The 22,432-nt window shown below is 40.2% G+C and overlaps 2 protein-coding genes across 3 annotated transcripts in view; both read left to right on the forward strand.

Moving 5' to 3' along the window:
- Positions 1-13,974, forward strand: part of map3k20a (mitogen-activated protein kinase kinase kinase 20a) — a 28,919-nt gene extending 14,945 nt beyond the window's left edge. Inside the window, exons 8-20 of the mRNA XM_008399166.3 lie at positions 1,543-1,629; positions 4,301-4,375; positions 4,470-4,576; positions 7,707-7,842; positions 8,631-8,675; positions 8,753-8,783; positions 8,867-9,006; positions 9,107-9,169; positions 9,926-10,015; positions 11,751-11,867; positions 12,567-12,641; positions 12,750-12,894; positions 12,988-13,974. Coding sequence (XP_008397388.1) covers positions 1,543-1,629; positions 4,301-4,375; positions 4,470-4,576; positions 7,707-7,842; positions 8,631-8,675; positions 8,753-8,783; positions 8,867-9,006; positions 9,107-9,169; positions 9,926-10,015; positions 11,751-11,867; positions 12,567-12,641; positions 12,750-12,894; positions 12,988-13,685 — 1,809 coding nt within the window. The 3' untranslated portion in view covers positions 13,686-13,974. The remainder of the gene's footprint in view (positions 1-1,542; positions 1,630-4,300; positions 4,376-4,469; positions 4,577-7,706; positions 7,843-8,630; positions 8,676-8,752; positions 8,784-8,866; positions 9,007-9,106; positions 9,170-9,925; positions 10,016-11,750; positions 11,868-12,566; positions 12,642-12,749; positions 12,895-12,987) is intronic.
- A 2,220-nt stretch (positions 13,975-16,194) lies between these two features.
- cdca7a (cell division cycle associated 7a) lies at positions 16,195-20,501 on the forward strand. 2 transcript variants are annotated; one of them, XM_008399155.3, is made up of 10 exons: positions 16,195-16,385; positions 16,924-17,061; positions 17,143-17,265; positions 17,343-17,543; positions 17,667-17,747; positions 17,822-18,013; positions 18,096-18,224; positions 18,313-18,462; positions 18,539-18,675; positions 19,433-20,501. In XM_008399155.3, the coding sequence occupies exons 1-10, from the start codon at positions 16,365-16,367 to the stop codon at positions 19,467-19,469; spliced, it is 1,209 nt and encodes a 402-aa protein (XP_008397377.2). In that variant the 5' UTR covers positions 16,195-16,364; the 3' UTR covers positions 19,470-20,501. The 2 variants fall into 2 exon arrangements, with proteins under 2 accessions (XP_008397377.2, XP_008397368.2); XM_008399146.3 differs by having other exon boundaries at positions 16,199-16,385; positions 16,921-17,061.
- Positions 20,502-22,432: the final 1,931 nt, after the last annotated feature.

Here is a 22,432-nt window from a genome sequence, read left to right on the forward strand (position 1 = left end):
CGATACAATGAAGTGGCAATCTGATGCAAAGTGAAAGGTCATAAGAGTGATTGATGAGAACTGTGAAGATAAAAGAGCAAGCTGAAGAATCTGGACTCTACTTTGTTTCTAAAGTGAAGACTTGAGTGACAGGCTTTTTCTTCCAGCAAAGATGAATCAAACTTGTGGAAAATTTTAATACGGTAAATACATTTGCACCAAAAAAGGCACTTTAGTCTCTCTCTTGGCTGACAGGCACTTTTTATACATTTTGTTTTCTTCGTGGGTGGTCAAAAACAGGAGTTGTGACCTTTGCAGAAGAACAACTTCTTAGAAATTTGGTGTTTTTTTCCATTGGTCTAAAAAGATCCTCAAGGTGTTTGGACATAAAAAGACATAAAATGAGTCTTTTCTCAGTTACACTTTTAAACCTTCTATCAGAGAACGTGAAACTGATATAAATTTGTTATAAAAGTATTACTGATTGCACTTTAAAAATTAGGTAACTTTATGTTATTAAAGGTAAAGTTTAAACAGTAATGATTTCTTGGTTAATGTCAAGTTGTCATAACAAAGACATTTTGAATAATGTCAACTTTGTATTAAAAGTGTCATAATTTACCGAATGACGCTTTATAACAACAGTCATAAATATTCATGAAGGCTTATTCATGTTCATGACATGTTATGTCATGTTTATGACAGTGTCATGACAGTCTTATTCACCCCCCTTCAAATAAAGTGTTACCAAATGTAAATATCAAACATAGACAATATGAGTAAGTACAAAATAGATTTTTTAAATTATTATTTTATTTATTAATGGAGAAAAATGATCCAAACCTTCCTGATCCTATGTGGTAAAAAGAAATCACCCTAAACATAGCAACTATTACTGCCAACTCTTGGTTGGCTGTAAAATCCCTTTTAATCACAAAGTTTTAATAACATTTTAAGTACAAAGTGACATTATCTTTAAATATCTAAAATTACATAGGGTTATAAATAAACTAATAACCATTAACTCCAAAATGAACAGGCATGTTATATAGTCTTGTTATCATCAGAAAGGTAAATACAGCGTTTTATTGCCTCAGGAAAAAAGACCAATATTACTGCTGTTCAAAAGCTTCTGTAGTGATGTGAGTGAGGCAACATTTGAAATTACAGGATTACACACTGGACTTCACCTCAGCGGACTTGAAACATCTCAGGTTTGCAGATGCTGCTATCGCCACGGGGCTGATCTGGGACAGTAATTAGGCTGCATACAGACAGAATCTGGACCGGCTGGTACACTGGTAGGTGTGCAGAGGGGATCACCAGGCCTAAACCTCCCTGAATCCTTGTACATGATTAGGGTCAGGAAAGGGACATATGACATCTCGCCAGATCCCCCACATTCTGGACAAAGACTGTTTAAACCTTTACCTTTAGAAATTCTGAGCGGAACACAATGCGCTGTTAGCATAAATACATTTATTTGCACGTATAGATGTAACGACTGTACATATGTGTGTATTACTTTCTTTCCTGACTCTTTTCCCTAACTTTCGTTGGCAGGTGCTTTGGGAAATGCTAACCCGTGAAATACCCTTTAAAGGCCTTGAAGGCCTGCAAGTAGCCTGGCTGGTGGTGGAGAAAAATGAGGTATTTTATTATGTGCTTTTATACAGACATTCATTTCTTACCCTGTGATTGATTTTTTTTTTTTATTATCATGAATTAATACATAAACGTCTAGTGTAAAAGTGTTGATTTTGTTCTTTGTTGTAACAATGGTTTTATGTAATGATAGTTTTACTACTAGTAAAACTGTTTATTTGCCAATACTTCTCAGTCAATGCCAAACCGCTTGTGGTGGAGTTAGTGTGATGATCTAGATCAGTGTTTCTCAACCTTTTTCGGGCCAGCGCCCCCCTAGCCCTTATCCAGGTCCCTCACCGCCCCCCACCAAAAAATTTGTAGGCTACTTTGCACTGACTATTATTTTATTATTAATGTTACTATCATTATTGTATATGTTTTGAATCGGCGCACCGATTATGTTTTCCTGTACACTTCAGCGCGCCTTACGCTCCTTCACCTCGCGCACATAACGGGGTAAATGTAGCGAGTTTTGCACTAAACGTATCGGCGTCTGGAGGAGGGGGGTTGGGGGGCGAGCGTATGTTTCTACGCTCCTTTGTGGGGTTGTGCCGATTTATGTTTTCGCATCTACCTGAATAATGTGTAGTTGCGCCCCTGCCCATGGTACTTCAACAATATTATTTTACCTTTTATCTGGAAATAGTGTCTGTTTATTTTTGCCATAAAGTCCTCTGTATTAATTATTGCTCGAAAGGTCTTGCCATACCAGTTTATTCCTCCGTATTTACTTTAGTTTCTTAGTTTATTCTTGCATTTTGTTTTTCATTCATTTCCATTTAGTTTCATTTGATTAGTATTATCCTCTCTCGGTTTATTGCTATGTTCACTTTAGTTTCTTTCCTGTTGCTAGATTTATTTTATTGTTTATTGATCATCAGTAATATTCATTCATCACCTGCTGCGCCTCTTAATCGTCATGTTTTTCACATCATGTGTTTATTTTTTCACGGTTCAGCGTCGGATTCTCTGTTTTTATGCCATAATTCACATCTAGTTTGTCGTTTTGCGCGCTTCTCACGTTTCAGAATTTTGCGCAATGTGCGCTGCTTTTTTTTTTTTTTTTTAACTCCCTAAGATGCAGGGCGGTCGGGAAACATATCTTTGGTGAAAAGGCAGACCGACATAAAACTTTTAAAACAACGGAAACAATTACGGCATTCTGATTATTGAAATTTTAAAGTGCTGTGGTACCGTTGTTCCATCACACCCGTTTCACGTCGGACCACTTACAGCACCGGTGTTAACGCTATAAAATGAACGCTCTCTATCGTGGTATCACCCATGGACGGATTTCTTTATTTAAATGGGTTAATTTTTCAGAGGGATACAAAGTGAAGGTATCGTGATTTTAGTAATTAAGAGCGATTTTCTGTTGTTCTTCCATGGTAGCGGGCAGCTTTCAAACGGAAATAAAACACTTTTTAATATAAATTGCTGCTTTGACATGATCACAGAACTGCCAAAACATATGTAGCCTGCATAAATACCAAAGTGAATCACAGCAGCGTCATCAGCCGGTGTAACGCTGAACTGATGAGGAGAGGAGCTGCGCCATGAAGCTACAAACACTGAATAGAAGAAGAGCTGCCATCGATACCGTTGCAGCCAAGCATGATTTAATGTTACACAATACATTTTTACCAAGTTGCTCAAAGTCTAAACTGGTATTGTGGATTTAAGGTGTAAAGTTTACCTTTGACCAAACGCCCCCCAAAGGCATCCCAGCGCCCCCCTTTTGTAAAAATGTCCGCTAGCGCCCCCTGCCGGCCTCTGAACGCCCCCTGGGGGGCGGTACCGCCCACGTTGAGAACCGCTAATCTAGATGATCTAGCATCTACTTTACTGGATAACCAGCCTTGTTATTGTTGGACGCAATCTCACTTCAAAGATACCAAGATGAGATTCTGCAGCCCTTTGTCTTTACATTTGAAGACAAAGTGAGTTCTCCAAGATCTCAGGGGTCTCAACCCACAAAGTGGAGTTTATCACAGACTACTAGTTTGGAAATAGAGAGGAAGAAATATACTGTCTGAAGTCTTGATCTCTTTATCTAAACTGTACTGACTTGTGTGAGATCAGTTTTTTTGGTTAGTGCCAGAGAGACCAATACAGCCACACCCACTGACCTGCAACAAATGCTGGATCTCTTGTGGATGCCTATTTCCACAAACCTCCTCCTTGGAGCTTCCTCCTCACAGAGAACCCCTTTCTTAAGCCTTCCCCACTCTGCTCCTCCAGACTAGCGGCAGCAGTAATTAGCAAACACCTGCTGGAACTGAGCATCCGCTGGGCTCATCATACAAACTACTTCTAAGTCCATTGCTCTTAAGAACGGTTGTAATAGAACCATTGTTGTGACGAATTGTTGGAGGTGGAGTGTCAGAAACACTAGAAGCTTCTTAAAGAGACAGAGGACAATTTCAAAGCAATAAATTGCAGAGTAAAATTTCTTTTTTGTTTGATATATGTAGCATTTTTATAAAAACTGAACATAACTTACTTTCTTAATTGTGCTCTAAAATTGCACCATGTGCCTGGAAATATACATAATACTGCCATTTTAATTGTTTTACTCAGCAGCAAGAAAGCAGTCTTAATTCTCTCTTTTAATGTTTTAAGTCAAAGTAATAGACACTCTGAGTAAAGTTACTCTGTCCTGTGGATATTTCAGAGGTTAACCATCCCGAGCTGCTGTCCGGAAAGCTTTGCAGAGCTCATGAGGAAGTGCTGGACTGCAGAGCCAAAAGTGAGTCGCATTCGCAGTCCCATTCAAACACATGCAGAATGTGTGTTTTGCTGAGAGTCATAATAAATATATGTACATTTATATATTCATGCAGGAAAGGCCGATGTTCAAGCAGATCCTGTGCACATTGGAGTCTATGGCTAAAGACAGCCGACTTCCTGAACAGTGCAACTCTTTCCTTCACAACAAGGCTGAATGGAGGTAATGTGATCAGCTCTTCTGCTCAGCCCGTAAATGCATTTATGACGCTTTTCTCTTGCCAGTATACTGCCTCAGCCTAAGATAATGCGCAACTGTTTGCTAAGAATGATGTGGAAATGTAGCTGATGGGGGCCGCCAGGCATAAAAAAGAGCTTGAGATCGTGCATATAGATCCTTAATAATTACACTGATAGCGACATAAAGACATGAAAACCCCCAAAGAATGATCCATCTGGATATACTTCCTCTCTTTACCCATAAGACCCTAAAAATAATCACCATCTTTTTCAAGTAGAAGTGTTTAATTGGCCTGTATGAGCAGCTGGATGTTTGGTGATGTTCAGCACAGCCTGAGTCTCAGCTGTCACTTTATTCTCTGTCTGCCTCTCTGCGGGCCTCGTCTGTTCGCTGAGGAGTTTTTGCGTTTTTCATCTGAGAAGTTGTGCTGGTTGCACCGTGTCCAGGCAGCCATCTGCAGGTGGAGGAAATTTCAGATTTGGAAAGCAGAAAGCGAGAATGTGTTGCACAGAAAGTTTGCTGGATGGTGGCATAAAGGAAGAGACTTGTGCCTGATGAGAGCAGGAGGGAGCTCCGGCGAGGACGATGAAGAGGTTCTGTGTTGGCTGGACTGAAGAGAGTTACTGCTTTTATGTAATTTTTCTAATGATTTTGTATTTAAGAGGACAGCATAATCATGCATATCTTGCTTTCGCTCATTGGGCTTTAAATTAATATTACTTAGCTAAATAAAAATTTATATATAGAGATACGTCAATCGGCATTTTCAGATAATCATCTCTCGACATGTTGAGAAAACATAATTTCTTTTTAGATAACTTCTAATAACACCATGCTTTGTCTGATTTCATTTTTAAATACTCGACTGAAAAAGTCAGCAACATCTTCTACACAGAAGGCAAAGATTGGGTGTTATCAAAGTTAGCTGCTAGTTCTTATTGCGTAACTTTCATTGTTTTTCAAAATGAGTATACCTTTTGCATTCCCACTTAGCTGTCATCTGGGTCCAGTGACAGTGAACCCGCACATATTTGCATATTTTGGGAAGCGGAAGTATTTTGTCACACAATGTTTTACTTTTATTTTCCTTGGTGCTGAGTGGGTGGACCTTAGAGAACAGAGATTAGGAAGGCCATCGATATTGGCTTCTGCGGTAAAGCCAAGATGGTTTCCTCTGTGTGCATGAATTCATAATTTGGTGTTTGAACTATAAAACAGGCAGTCCTAAGCATTTTCAGAAAAGGTCCCAAGTATTTAGCCATTCGCAGCTGAATATGTTCTCTGAGCCCTGTACTAGGAATTTCAGTTTTGCATCTCTATGCATGTCTCTTTTCCCTCAAGTTCATTTTTGATGTTCATTGCAGTGTGCAGCTTTTAACAATGAGCCTAAGGATGAATTATTTTGGCTAGACCATTTTCAGATGAATGTTTTTTTTAATCATTTATTCAGCCATTTAGCTACTACCTCCTCTTAAATAAATTCAAATGAAGAACCATTTACTTGTCATAGTTTCAACACACATAGGTTTAGCAATGCCAATTTTGAAAAAAAGGAACTTTACTTACCAACAGCTTGTTACAAGAACATAATCTCTTCCCATTTCTGCTTTTAAATCTATGGGGAGCATCAGTTAAAACACTTTTTTGAAACATAAATCTGGATTTTATCCCCTAAAAGGTGATTCCCAAAGAATTGTTTGCTATAAAACGTTTTAATAAAATCCCCTTGAGATTTTGTTCGGTAATAGTTAATTTCGTCTACAACACATATTTCCCATGCTGTTCATCTGGTAAAGTTTTAAAGCTTGACATGCCTTCTTTTTTACTCCATCCATGCAATTTTCCCTTTTTTAAGCACACATAATTGTAGAATTAACCAAAATAAAAAAAATAAAAAACAGAAACATTTTTTGAAAGACATCCAGAAAGCCTTAAATAGTATTTATCCACACAACTTTAAAAGATTAAAAAAAGGTTAATCACTCTGGAAGGTGTAACAGGGTTATTTCTAGTAGGAAGCTTCAGAGCTGAGGAACTGAAAGAACAGGAAAAGCAAGGTTTGCCCTTCCTGCCTGGAGAATATTTGCTTATCATTGCCATGTGAGAAGCTTGTGCAGCTCCACCTGCTGGACAAGAATAAAGTTATCCAACGTGAGTAGAGCATAATGCACTGGGTTTTTCCAAGGATTAATGGGTTTCCAGCAGAGCTTTGCTCTGGTTTTATTCACGATTTGTTCTGCGATAGCTCAACACATCAATTGAGTTCCCTGTCTGACAGGTGTGTTATCAGTGTCTTTCTGCCAACATCGACAAGATTCATGCGCAATTTTAGTAGATACAGTTTTGAACGCCATCAACAATAAAGGCAAAATGTATTATTAGCAAATAAAGAGGTAGTTTTATTCAAAGATGGCACTAGTGAAGATGTTGCTCAACATTCACAACAAAACAAAATAAAGATTCAGCTTTTATCTCCACATTGCAACTGGATCGAAAGTGCAATAACATCCTAAAAACAAAAGAGAGATTATGTTTAGAAAAGACACAAACGAGTCCCTGCTGCTAAAATGCATAGAATATTCTCTTCAGTGCTGATTGGAACATTAAATGATCAATTTTAACTTTTTCTTTTTATATTTTGATGCCATTGTATCATCCCCAATTGCATATAAGCCCAGAAAATGTAATGTGTGAAGTAAAGAGTGGAATTTTTAGGATCTTTTTGTTTGTTTCTCTTTTTTAACTCTGTGCAATAATTCAAGAAAATTCAACAGAAGGGTCATAATTAAAACTCTTACATTAGCTCTGCTGCTAACTGATGAATTTACCTTGATTGTTTACTTTCTCGTGTCCTTCATTCTTGCCTGTGTGTTCTTCGTACCTCCCTTTCTGCTATTTATCGTCTCCTCTTTCTTTCTATCACTGTGTCGATCCTTCTGCCCTTCCTTGCTTCCTTCCTTCTTTCCAGTTTCTTCGTTGTTGCAGATTAAAAAGGTTTGCTGCAAAACCTCTGGAAGACGATGTGTATGTTAAAGTGTGCATACACATGTCTGCTGATGGTAAACGTCTCAATGAGCCCAACCTCTAAAAGCTGACGTTTGTTGTGCTGAAGGTGTGAGATTGAAGCTACTCTTGAGCGGCTGAAGAAGTTGGAGAGGGACCTCAGCACCAAGGAGCAGGAGCTGAAGGAGCGGGAGCGCCGCCTGAAGATGTGGGAGCGCAAACTCATCGAACAGTCCAACGCTCCAGTGAGTCTCTCGTGATCCGGTGTTCACTTTCAACCTTCTTAGGATCTAGGGATAAAGAGGCGGAATGCAAAAGCCATGTATTTGTGAATGCTTTTACAATGCCTCACAAATAATTTACTGTTTTGATTTAGATATATTATGATCCATCCTCTCTAAGAAATGCAAGAAACAAGATCAGATATGTTAAAAACCCTCTACCTGCGGACATTATGGATGTCATGTCCCGCGGGCCTGGTGTTCAGGATGTATAGTGCCATGCTGTGCAGAAAACAGCCGGGTGAGCCGGCTGCTTAGAGAAGTCCAGGCTTTTATGATGAAGTGACATTTTGCTGACATTAAGATTGGCCAATTTGTTCTGGATGTGGTGGAGTGCAGTTGTTGAGACGCACTTTCTTACTTGGGTAAGAAAAGTACAAGCTGTTTCTTTTTTCTTTTTTTTCTTCTTCTTTATCTGACTTACCTCGACTCAAAACAGAGGAAAGGGGTCTATTTTATTTATTTTATTATTTTAGAGAAATTTTACATTCAAAATAGTGTAAAAATAATTTTCAATAGATTAATTCTGTAAATAAGAAGATATAATCTAGCATAAATATTGTGCACTTCAATATTAGCGACAAGTTTTTACATCACATAAGCAGAGTTCTCCTGGTAAAATAAATGGTGAAATTGCTAAAAAAAAAATCACCATATTCCATTTTGACATTTTCTTATATTATAGACACACCTGATGTTTATTTGCACACACAATCCTTTGCTATAATCTTTTAATCTGTGTTTTTCTGCAGTTGCTGCCAACCCTTGACATATACACATGGACAGAGGAGCATGTGGTCAGTGTCACTGTTTTTTGCAACTATTTTATCATTTAACAACTAAAACTAATGCAGTTCCTGTTTTACCTTTACAGTATTTCTGGATGCTGCACTTATTTGGTGCAGGTTTGTTCCTTTCTCACACCTTATTAGTATCAGTGCGGGTATTTCAGACTCTAAGCTCTTAACTTATTGTTTGTTTGTGTCAGGAGATGGAACGTGTGACATGCAGCTTTACGCCAACCTATTCAAAGAAAACCACATCACCGGGAAGAGGTTGCTGCTGCTCACAGAGAGCGACATGAAGGACATGGGAGTCAAGTCCAAAGGTCACGTCATGCACCTTAAGGCAAGGCGCTCATTACAACCTGATAACCTATAAAGCATAGGTTCAAAGCCTACTCCTTTGTGTCATTACTGTAAAGTGAAAAAGATTGTCCTCCTAACAGGCAGAGATTGAAAAGTTAACCAACGATTACCTCGGGTTTCTCCACTTCCCACCACTGCTGAAGGTATGGAGTTTCTTCTTTTCCATTGACAAGTGTGGTTTGCTTTCAGTGAGAGGGGCGCTGATCAAAATCTCCTGCTTTTTGAAAACCTTAACTTGACAGCACCGATTTTAGCCAGTTGTGTTTATGGATGATCTGTAAGAACTGACTGCATCAAACTTTTCAAGAGCAAAAGTTAAGTTGTTATTTGGCAAATGCCCATTAAACCTTAAGAGCAACAATGGCAAAAGAGGAGGAAATAAGAAATTATGAACTAAATTTGCTAGTACTTAATCTGATGAAATTACATCATGGTTTAAAAAGAAGGTTAATTTCGTGTATTATGAAATTGAGTTGCATCCAATTATTCAGCGTTAGCCTAATGCCAGCTAGCATTACGAAAACAGCCATGAATGTAGAGGCTTACCTTAAAACTGAGATTTCCAAAAGGCTGCCAACATTTCCAAATCCAGGGTGTTACATAACAGACTGAAGCTGAAAACTTGTTGTCTTCAGATTAAACAGATCGGTGACCGAAATAGTTAGCTTTGAGTCATTTATTCTCCGTAACATCTTCCAAATCAAATACTGTACTTATTTTACACCGAACAGATAGAGCTTTGAGGTTATTTATGACTTACTGGTTATGCTGAATTAATGTTTTTGAGTTTCTTACTAGCCAGTCACCAGTTGATTTATTTATCTATTTATTAATTTTTTGGCATATCTCTATTTTCTGCTCATATTTGGGTTTGTTGTGTTATTTTTTCACCCTGAAAGGATGAGCTGGAAAAGGAGGTGGAACAGAGTAAAACCGTCAATCTGGAGCTGGTGTTTGGGTACCACTGGAAAGCAGGAACAGGGAAATCTGTAAGTTTGCACAGAGACACATTGACTTCAACATGTTCTGCAGCTGTGAGCGTCTGATGCGGCTCCTTATTGGCTCTGTGAAACCAACAATTAATGAATACCACACAGAGATGCTGAGTTGACTTTGAACATTTGGGCAATAATAATGGATACTTTCCTCGGCCCGCTTGCTGCTGGAGCTGTTTGTTCTGAAGATGCATGACGGCGGCCTGTTAAACTGGCCATTGAGGGCATCACTAGACGTGTATTAAACCAGACAAATAAACATTTCACTCTCAGCCTTGTACCGCATCCACCTCGACTCGCTCACAGCCCTTTTGTTGGGGTGTGAAACTGTGGAGAAAGGGGCCGCTCTTCACTTGCTGTTTGAATTTAATCAAAAATAGCCCATTTAGCCAGAAGTCATTTTCCTTTAAAAGGCAAACGTTATTTAATCTTTCAGCTGTTCATTGTCCCATCATAAATAGTCCTCTTTCAGTGTGTTCGGCGGGGCTGAAACGAGCCTGCTAATTGCCTCCCATTTCTTCTGACATGTGGTGGTTTAGTGGGTAGAAAACACAGCAGGGAGAAGGAAACAGGAGGCTGAGAAAATGAGAGCTAATTATTTTCCCCTGCCTGGTGTCAGGTTCCGTGTCAGCCTTGTTTTTACAAACTGGAAGGTTTTTTTGCACTAAATAAAACAAACCCGCGCTGCATTTTTTTATTTTTTTTTTCCCTTTGCCCCTCTTTGCTGGCGATGTCATGGAAGCAGCTGCACTTCTCAAAGACAAAATGAGAGCCTGCGATTGTGCGGCCACCATCTGACAGCCACTGAGGGTCCCCTACTAATGAGGATATCACCGTGCAGCCAAGTGAAAGGTGCTGAATTATGTATGAGTTGTCATTAGACGCACTTGGGTCCTAGGCATCATTACCAGACATTGTTTCTGCTGGAGTGATTAGACTAGCGCGGACCTGGGAAGCCCCCGGTGCGACCGTCCAGGGCCGACGCCGGGGCCAACGCGGGGGCCACTGGCGTGTCTCTGAGCCAGAGGCTTGCCGAAGCTCGCGCTTTGAGCCGCTTCCAGCCCCTAGGGACGATGAAGGAGAGGTCGAAGGCTCCTCAGACGAGTGTGTTAGCGCCACTCCTCTGATGTCTCTCTCTGTGATCTCGACACAATGAAATGGCCCGAGCCGTGAACCCAGCACGGCTAAGCAGTGACCTGTGGCTCCGCGGCCACCTCTTTAGGATAGGAGAATTCATTACTGCAATGTCAGCACTCTGCATGCAGAAAGAGACTCACTGATTTGTGCCAGGGAGTTGGATGTACGCAGGCTGCAGCAGTTCATGGGAAACAAACAAAAAAAAACAAACTCCTCTCTGTAAGAAAAACCTGTGATGGACAATTATTGCTGGCTTCTTCCAAAAATGCAGTGTTCTTCTTAATTTGAATTTATTTTATAATTTGTAATCGTAATTTAGAGAAAGACGGAAGCCTTCTCTAAAACCTTTTAATCAAATTGCATTTTTTAAAACCTCTTCTTTTTGTGAGTTTAAAAGTTTGCTGTGTCTCACCGTGTGCATGAGGCTTCACAAGCCATAAACTGCCGCTACAGTTAACTACCTGTAGGTTGTGCTGTTGATTTATGTTCAAGGAGAAGTAATTTCTTCCCCAACATAATGGTGTAATTAGAAACTTTGTCATGCGTGTGAAGCAGAGCTACATTATCCCGCCGTTACCTCTTTTCTTTCCAGGACTGCAAATGGAAAATGTACATGGAGCTTGATGGAGATGAGGTTGCCGTAACCTACATCAAAGATGTCATCTTTAGTGCCAACAGACCGGGTGTGGAAGTTCTGCGGATGACTAAGGTGTTGGCAGAAAATCGTTTGTTTTTTTCCCTTTTCTCCCTTGTTTTTAGAATTGCTAAATATTTTTTACCTGAACGACGTCAGTCAGATTCCTCAGTCTTCTAGGTCACAGCGATCCTCCGGGTTTACACAAAAAGGGAGCTGGGCTCGTAACTATGAAATGACTTCTGCATGAGTTGATAAATGTTTTTATAGAAAACAGCGTTTTGCATGTAATGGGAAAACTTAGATTTGTTCCACACATTTGCTGTGTCGCACATGGCTTGTGACAAACTCCTAATTGGACTTTTTATGACTTTGACAACTTTACAGTACATCAACCTGCGCGGAAGATCTCTGATGCTACTCCAGAGTTACCATAGGTTTCGCTTCTTTAGTTAATTCTCTTTTTGCCAGGTTTGTTAGATTAGGTGGACGGACATTTTTTGCTAGATTGCCGAAGTGTCGTCCTGTTTTCATTCACATATGGTGGATTGAACAGTGCTCCATAAAATGCTGAAGCTTGGGATATTGTTTTATGATGTAGTCCTTTTGCGTGGATTGTCTTAAACCTCTTCACAAGATTGAAATTCCTCAATTTAAGAAAAACATGCCAAGGGGCATGAAGACTTTTGCAAAGCATTCTAAATTTGTCTGCAAGATGAATGTATTGTCCCTGCAGCTATCAAATGTTTAACTTTTTTTATGTTATTCTTGCAGCCACCATTCCTGATGGATAAATGGATCGTTGGATTGGAACAGAACCAGAAAATAGACTACACCGTCAATTATGAGGCGAGTCATTCCAGCACAGCAAATTTATAAACCTAGAATCCTGTGACGGTTAAAATCTTTGTCTAAATATTTATTTCCATTGTGCTCTTTTCACTCTTGACACATTAGAACGACGTCAAGTCACCAAAGTCGACCAGACACAGCTGCGTGTTGGTGTGGACCCACAGCGGTGGACAAGATGAGATCAAAAACGTGGAGCTGGTCATCGAAACGACTCCAGTTACGGCTGACCCCAGAGATAGAACAAACTGTAGTAAGTTGCTTCTCTTAAAAGGCGTCTTTAAAGTAATACTCTTGTTTTAAGTAATCAAGATATTTAAAGTGCATTGCATATTGTTTATTTAAGATTTTGATCCTGCGTGGATGAACAACGTGCGGCACAAACACATGATGACGCAGAAGTCAAACCACAAGACGACCCGTCTGAACAGCTCCGAGGCCCAAACTCTGCCTCAGTTCCTCTCTGCGCATGAAAGCCAGGCGTTTTCCTACGCCGCCGCCTTGCGCCGCTCTCCAAACCACCTGCGCTCTTCTCCCTGGACCGACTCTCGCTGCTCATCGCCGACCGGCAGCCTATCGGCCAAACTGTCACCGCTAAGCCTCGGGTCTAAGGGCAGCAGTCCGTCCAGCACTACGTCAGAAAGCATGTTGGAGCGTGAGCGCCCGCGCAGCGCCGGAGGGATGTACGACCAACGGAGGAACGGCTACTTCGGCAAGGCGTTAGCAGTGGGAGGCGGGCAGGGGAGGGGGCATTGGTGGACAAACAACAGAGGAAGCAACAAAGGCGGAAAAGGCTCACGGCAGCCGGGGAGGCCGCGATCAAACAGTTACAGTGTCACACCTCAGAGCCGCCCGCCGCTGATACCGGGTATATGGTCTGTGACAGGAAACCCCAGTGAGGAAAAAGAGGGGGGCAAAGCCGGTGACGGAGGGTGGATCAAAGTAGAGCGACACAAAAAGCCACCCCGCCAGGACAATAAACCAGCCAGAGGTCGAGGGAGGAGAGAAGGCAGAGGGGGACGTGGCGCTGGAGGAAGATCATAATCAGAACATGAATTACATGAAGCGCATGCTGGATGAGAACCATACTGAGGCATGAGATGTATCCGTCAAGCTTCAACTACTTTTACATGTCCTTTCTTGGGATAAAATGAATGAGTCCATATGCTCAGAATGTATTTATTGCACAAAACAGATCATTTTGTCTTTAATTCATTTGATTTTACGGGCTGGTTGTATCCACTAATAGACTAGTTTTAAGATGGTTATTTATAATTGTTGTTTTATGCAAATTGCAGCTCAATACCAAAATAAAATACAATGAAGTTTTAGAGTTTTGTCTGTAAACTGTTGCTGCTTTTTTTTTTCATCATTTTCTGTCCAGTTCTTGCAGCTATGAACACATTGTGCAGCGACTGCCTTAAGAGTAAGAGAAGCAAATAAGTAAAGCACAAAAATAGAAGTCGTCTGGCCAAGAAGGCCTAAACATTCAGTCAAAACGGGATCTACGATTTATTTATTTTTGAAACACACAAAAATCCAGCAAACATAACCTGGGACCTGAGAGACACTTCATCGTTTACCTGATTAACTTGTAATGAATACCAAGCTTTTATTTAATTGGACATTGAAAGTAAAGCATTTTATTTCAAACATGTGAGCTTTCATTATCTTATAACCCATCTTTCTCTTAAAATTGATGAACAAACACAACCCGCTGGGTTATTTTGCTAACCCAGCCCTGCGGTTATTTAACACAACAGGGTTGAGTTTGGTGTTTGAACCAACATACGGGCTTAGCTTTTTAACCTCAAAAATAGATAACAGTGACAAATGTCTAACACTGGCCTCCAGAAAGTGTCTCAAAAAACACAATCCATAATCCGAATTACTTAATGGCTAATATTTCACTTAAAATGAATAATCTATCCATTGTCCATGCCTGTTTAATCCCTCCATGGGTCTGCATCAGCTAATGGCCAAGAGCCAGGGCACACTTTGACAAAGTCCTCAATCCATCTCAGGCCTCTATCACCATCCACTCAATGTAGGGGGCAATTTAGCAAGGGCAAATAACTCCATACATGGTGGGAGGAAACCAGGTAGTGCTAACAACTGCACCACCATGCAGCCTAGAGTGGATAATGAAGGAAAGGCAACCTTATGATATCTTAATATTACACTGCAGAAATACCGCTTGTATCAGTTGACTTCATAAATGGCTCTTTGGTCAAAGTGTGAATGCTGAACATTAAAAATATTACATAGCAGACAAGTTATTATGATCCTTAAACACTAAAACAAACTCAGCCTGCAGATGGTACGCTTCATCTTAAAAGAAAGACTTTTTTGGGGGGAGGGTTCCGTCTTTGCTTTTATTTACGTTGTCAATTTGGAGATTGTCTTCTTACCACTTTTGTGATGTTGTTTTCAGATAGCTTGGTTTCATCTAAAAAGTTTATAGAAAACCGCAATGTTGGCAAATCTGAGCAAGTGTCCAGATTGCCAATGTGGAAATTTGCCTTATTGGAAGACGTCCATTGAAGTCTAATTAGAATAGATCAAAATATGCTGCAGCAGCCTTTATTTCTGCTAATTATTATGATTTCCCACCTACAGCTGACTAAAACGCAACATTGAAGGTTAGCATATCACACCAAGCCAATAGAAAAAACTATTAATTTAGAAACGTGGAATAAACGAAAGGTTTAACACTAAACATTTAAATTTTCAAGAGGTGACAAACAAGCATCATTTGAAAATATAATTTACTGAATATGTAATCATCCAAAAGGGAAACAGAACCACTGTAATTCGGAACAGAGTGTAAAAAAAAATTGTTCAGACAATAATATTCTGTGTGCGTTGATATTAGATCGAGATTTCAGATTTTTTTTAACCGTTTATGACCATTTTCCATAATACTTAACTACAATGTAGTCTAAGCTGTAAAATATTTTCTCAACAATACCTGAAATCATGCACTGCTACACCGCTCACAGAAAAGCAAATTACACCCTCGCTAGTGGCTAGATCATGTTTCTTCCCAGTTGATTTCAGAAAACATACAATACACATTTATCTCCTCTACATTTTAATTTTGTAATGTAGGCCTTTAAGTGACATATCCCACAGATTTCGCAACAGGAAGTCTTCTATTTCTCTCTTTGTTGAAAAACTTTCTTGGATTTCTGTTTTTTATCAGACACTTCCTTTATTTTTTTAGGAAACCTTATCTCACATCAAATGTAAAAAAAAATAAACGTAAATAAAGAAAATCTCATTGGGGATTTTTTTCTCCCCACATCGACCTGAAACTTGACCCATGGAGGGATCCAAGGATCGTTTACGTTTTACGCGCCTTGTATGCAAATTAAGCAATGAAACGTTCGCGCCACTGCCAAGAACACGGAAGGTGCATAACAAACCTCGCATTAATGTTTTAATCAGAAATGTATCAAAATTCAAATACACGCTGGACTCAAGTAAAGAATAAAAATTGAAGTCTAAACTATGACTATCGTTGCAGTTTAACCAATCTGTTTATTAATGCGGTTAAGCGCCCGCAGAATGTTTTTATGCAGCTTCCAGGACCTTCCGGTGGCGCGGGAAATGAACGGAGGCTGACTGCAAGCAGCGGCAGGTCCTGCATTGTTCGCTGCAGAGCTGCTGCACGGTGAGCTTTCTTATCACACAGTTAAACCGCTTCGAAAAGAAAGAAAAATGCCTCTGACGCGCTCCAAGGTAAGATTGCGTTTTCATTTTTAATCATCTTTATTACGTTCATAGTCTTGCAAAAAAAACAACAAAAAAAAAACATGGGTCATCAGCAGAATTAGATTTGACATTAACTTTCCGCCATATTTAAACTAACTTTTTAAAAGTATTAAAACAATTTCTACGTTAACATTTTCCATTATTTATGACTAAGAATGTGGTTTTGAACATATATTTAATTCTGGTGATCATCATCTGGTTTATTTGAACTCTGCTCAGGGGTGTGTCCTACAAACTTCAAATGACCCATTTTATATTCTGCTATATTTTCTCACGATTTTATTAGTTACGCACTGCATCGTTACATTTACAACATGATCCAAAGACGGTTTTAATGCATCTGATTTTATAATTGTGAAGATATTTAATTACGTTATAAGTGTCGAACAATACTTGCATGTTAAGTTTTTGTTTTACAGTCTCTAACCCATATTGAGGAGTTGCTGAGTTAAATACAGAAGCCCCATCTGACTGCATGGTTGTTTCATGTTGTTTCTTAAAGAAGCTGGCTGCCCAGTCTCCATCAACCAGGATGAGCCTGAGGAGCTTCCGTAGTGTCCCGCTGGTCCCCATGGAGACCTCGTCCTCTTCTTCTGATGACAGCTGCGACAGCTTCGGTTCTGATGGAGGTTTTGCGAATACGGTAAATGCAATCTTTAACATCTGCCTGCGAACTTGCCAAGTGGTTGCGATCGTTGCAGCTGATGCTTTTCTCTGACTTTAGAGGAGGAGCTTGAAACAGATGAGGAGAACCGCACAGAAACCAAAGGTGTTCGAGGCAACGTCAGAGGAGGACACATGCAGCGGGTTTGAGGAGAACGTGATCAGCAAGCAGATTAAAGCAATGGTAAGTAATGCAGAAATTTAAAAACTGTTCAATAGAACTCTTAGGTTTTCTATAAATGTTTTTTTTTTTTCTTTTAGAAAGTCGGCAGTGAGGCTCCAAAACTTGGCCGCAGGTCAAATGTCCTGAAAGTCGCCATGGCGTTCCCCACCAAGAAGACGGGCAAGAAGAGACCTGCATCTGAACCGCTGCCACAGCCTAAAGTGCAGGACTCTGAGGAAGAGGAAGAGGAGAACTTCATGGCTAAAAGGGCTCTGAATATTAAGGAGAACAAAGAAATGGTATGATCTGTGTCTTTTAGGTTACAGTAATTATTGAAGCCAGAGATGCACTGATCAGAATTTCTACCAGTTACCTGCCAACATATGTTAATTATGCTTTATTTATTTATTAATTATTTTCAGCTTGCAAAGCTCTTAGCAGAATTGAACAAAGTGCCTGGACTCCTTCCAGGGAAACGGATGGCAAAGTCAGCTTTGACCATGGTAATATGACTTAAAATGCATTCACTGAGTTACAAATGTACTTCTCGGCATGGAGTAATATTTTCTACTTTCAGCTGAGACAGGCGCCTCAGAGGTCACCTAGAAAACCGTGGGGTGTACGGCGAGCCCCCGAGCGGCTGCTCCCTCCCCGTACGCGGTCCCGCTCGCAAGTGGACGCACCTCTCAGCCCGCCTCCTGAGGAAGACACCGAGGATAAGTTCAGCCTGGTTCGCAAAAACCCCGACTACGAGGAAGATGACGAACCTGTAAGTTTAATTATGAACACCACTGAATCACCCCGTCTTCTGTGCTTTAGTAGTCTCGTAATGACAATGTTTTCCGGCGCAGCCACGTCGCTTTTGCTGCAACAGGCAGCGGACCATCCCTCATGTGGTGCGGCCTGTGGAGGAAATTACCGAGTTGGAGCTGCAGAGAATCTGCAACAACGTCCGAGAGAAAGTCTACAACAGCTCCACTGTGAGTCCCGCGTCATTGAACCTCTGATCAAAGTCAGCGCTGGTGCAAGCCGTGTGACTGAAATATTGTCAATTTATTCTGTTCTCAGGGCTCCACCTGCCACCAGTGCCGCCAGAAGACGACCGATACCAAAACCAACTGCCGTAATCCAGAGTGCTTTGGGGTGAGAGGTCAGTTCTGCGGCCCGTGTCTCCGTAACCGATACGGAGAGGAGGTTCGAGATGCTCTTCTGAATCCAGTAAGTACCACGTCATTTAGCGCCGTGATCACCGTTCGTAATGCATGTGTTGACTAATAAATCGTGTGCTCGTTAGGAGTGGTGGTGCCCGCCGTGCAGAGGGATCTGTAACTGCAGCTTCTGTCGGGCCAGAGAAGGCCGCTGTGCCACTGGAGTGTTGGTCTACCTTGCTAAGTACCATGGCTTTGATAATGTGCACGCCTACCTGAAAAGGTGAGGACGCCTTTAAGAGATGCCCCAATAAAGGGTTTATTGTCAATTTTCCATTCGTTTGGGGTTATTTAAGCTTTGACAACTGGAGAACCATTGTTGTGAAGCAACTTTTTACTTTTTTAAAACACAAAAGGATTAGAGATGTCCCATTTCAAAGATTTTGCCCGTTTAAAATCTAATATCAAACATTATGTGCATTGATATTTACTGTCAATGCAGCTAATCTGGACCAATTTCCAGTCAATGAGACAGAGGAATTTCAAATACTTTTACTGTCACTTTCATTGTAATTTTCAAGTCGATATCACTACTAAAAACATCCAGAGTTATTATCTTGTCTGACAGACAGGGGTTGGAAGTTCAAATGTATAAAAGCGATCAATTTTACCGTAAATACATTCAACCTTCCTGTTATTTGTTGAAAATCTTGCTCTCTCTTCCTTTTTTTGTAGCCTGAATGAACAGCAGACATATAGACAACAGTTTTCTTCTAAATAGTTCTGGAAATATCTGACATCCCCAATCTCCCAAAAATTGTTAGCTTTGACTTTTCTTTCTCGGTGACAGCTTCTAAATCAAAGAGAATTGCCAAGGCAACCCGGTAGCACCTACATTAGGCATATTACACTTACTTTGAAAGATTAACTGACTAGCCATTTGAACTACAAATCCTCTAGCCTGACGTTAAGGTCTTATTTTTTTATGTATATTAGTATATTAAAAGCTTGAGTTCATGTATTGTTTGTATCTTCTGCAGCTTGAAAAAGGAGCTGGAGGAAGAAAGCAGCAAGTAAAGAGTGGACGAGAATCTGCTGCAGATACCCCTGAAGACTGACGCTCTTCCTGATCAGTTTATATTGCTCAGTGTTTGAAGCGTTGAAACTCTGAGTGCTAATTATTTCTGTTCAGGTTTTTGATCAAAAGTTGTTCTCAGACTTATAAAGTTAAAGATTTTAAACCCTAGACTAAGACTGTAAGCTATTACTGAGCAAAAAAAAAATTGCCCAGTACACCATCTGGGCAATGAAATAGTCCTGTGATGTTAGCATTGCCTTTGGACTGATCCACTTGTACTGTACATTGTTTTAAATGTATTTTTTTTTTATGCTGTTAAATCTAATTAGCCCTTTCCTTTGCTTCACATTAATGCTTGTGTTTTTACAAGTTGCGCTTGTAGTTGCTTGCTGAAATGAAAGAAAGCCTTCCAGCCTGTTGTGTTCTAGAAATGGCCCAGTGATCCTCCTGCTGTAGGTTGAAAAAAGGGCATATAGAGCGAGGTCCACTGCCTTCCTCCTCTAAACCGTGAGGAGCTGTGATAAACTGCAGCGCCTGGTTAAATATCCTTCATTAGATAACTGTCACTAATGGTGTGGAAACAATTAGCACACTCTAATGGGAATCTCATACCTGTAAATCACTTTCCCCTGTTAAAGCACGTTCTCGCTCTGCACCAGCCTCCGTGGCTCATTTTCTGCTGTTCAATTGTTGAGCAGAAATGGCCGAAGGTGCCACTGAAGTGGCAGCAGAGTTATAGCCTGCGTTTTCTGCTCACAGCTCTGATCCTCTAAATGAAATGACATAAAATTAACCTTTGGTGCTGTTCATTGTTGAAATGTACTTGGTTTGACCTGTGGTTGAGGATACTTCATCGTCCGATGCTGTTGCAAAAAATGTGATTGGTTAGATTTTTTTTTTAATCTTTTGCTGTAATTGCAGGTGGAGGTTGTTATACTGCTGGTTCTATGTGCTAAACACAAAGGAAATGTGATTCGGGTTCATTGTGTTTTATGTACATGTTCAATAAAGCGTTAATCGGTGCAGAATCATGTCGGTGGTCTTCTCTGTAACAGTGGCAGCTGTAATTACTGTTATTGAAAGACGGAGAAAATCCAGAGTGACTAAAGACATGAAACCATGAGGCTTATAACTAATGTTACCATTCCTTCACAGTAAATTTTAACAGAACCAATGTCCTACAAACACCCCAGCAGTGAGGTAGGCTGTCACATGCACAAGCCTGAGTGGGTCAGATAATCACCGTTTACATCAGCTCAGCGCTGCATTAAGGGTGCAACTGAAATCCGTATTGGGTGTGCTTGGAAACAAACGAAAAGCCACCTTTTTGCACTTTAATAAAAATAAGGGAAAAAATGTTCACCTCCCATTCAGTTATTTAAAAATTAAAAATGATCTGGTCTGTATTAGGTACTAGAATTATTTTTTTTGTAAGACCTTAAGCATGCAAAGAGGCAGTAAAAAGACCCAAAACTTCAATTGCGAGAGCCACACTCTACAAGTTGTGAAAGTGAAAAACGGAGTACGCAGAAGGATAGCAGCCAGGTGTGTGAGAACAAGGACGGAAACTAGGGCTGTAACGATTCCTCGAGTGATTCGAGTACCTCGATTATTAAAATTCCTCGGGGGAAATGTATGTGCTTCGAAGCTTCGTTAAATTATGTTTTATTATTTAGCGCACCGTGTTCCGCCCGGGTCTTTATTTGCGGTGGGCAGCGCTGTCACTTCCGCTTATGAGTTGTTGCTACGTGCTAGCAGCATGGCGTTGAATTTCTGCCGTCGGAACTGCGTGGATAACGTTTCGGGGAGAGAGAGAGAAATATTCTTTTACAACAGCCCTAATGGAAACACATCAGCAATGACTTTGGAGTTGCAACTAGTGTTCTCCATCAATCTGTGTAGGGTAGTAAGGTCATTTTCAAACAGTTTGAAGTCTTGTCACTTTACAGTGAGAAGAATTATTCGTAAGAGGAGACAAAGCCAATGAGGTCGCGGGAGAGGATTCAAGGTAAAGAGTCACAGCTGTTTTCCTTAAATAGCAGAATCACTGAAGTGGGTCAGACCACCATCTGTCTGTGAGGGGTGGGAGGAAGAACGGCTTATTATTATTTGTTCAGTTTATCTTCTACTTTGACCTGATAATCCTGACCCAATTAATTAATTTTTCTTTTTATTTCTTCTTTCTTTCTTTTTTTTTTTTTTTTTTTTTTTTTTTTTTTTTTACTAATTAGTGCTGTTCTGACCCGTGTTTGTATTTTTTTGTTGGTTCGTTTTCAGTTGGTACGTCTCCTGTTGTGTCAACAACGGTCTGATCAGCCTGTATTTAAGCTAACCTGTGACATCAGTTTGGCTAGAGTTTACTATGTTACTAATGCTGTTGTGCTGACCTATGTCTATGTTGTGGACCCAACTTTTAATTTTTGAAAAATATTTTAGTTGATTTTTGTATATAGATTAATAATATATTTTTGGAATATTGTCTTGTTTTTCTGGCTGGTTTGTGCAGTCCCTTACATGTTCCAATGGCCCAGTCAAAGTCAAGTTCTCAACCTGACTGAATTGCTGTGGTGAGATCTTAGAAATATTCTTTTACAACAGCCCTAATGGAAACACATCAGCAATGACTTTGGAGTTGCAACTAGTGTTCTCCATCCATCTGTGTAGGGTAGTAAGGTCATTTTCAAACAGTTTGCAAAGAAGAAATGCCTTCAAATCTCAATGAACTGATTCAGTCCTATACAGAGGAATGGGGTACAATTCCTCCATAACAATGTAACAGACTCATATTGGTGTATATCTTGAAAATTTGTATTATTGGAGTTTATCAAGAAATCTTCTTTGACACAAAAATCAGATGTGATGCTTGAGCACAAGTAAATAATGTAGCTATCTGACAAACTGGAAACATGTCAGAAGATTAATATTTGTGTGATCAAAGATTGACTCGTTTACATTGCAGATT

The sequence above is a fragment of the Poecilia reticulata genome, chromosome 2 (assembly GCF_904066995.2).
Source record: "Poecilia reticulata chromosome 2, P_reticulata-male-v2, whole genome shotgun sequence".
NCBI classification, from domain to species: domain Eukaryota; kingdom Metazoa; phylum Chordata; class Actinopteri; order Cyprinodontiformes; family Poeciliidae; genus Poecilia; species Poecilia reticulata.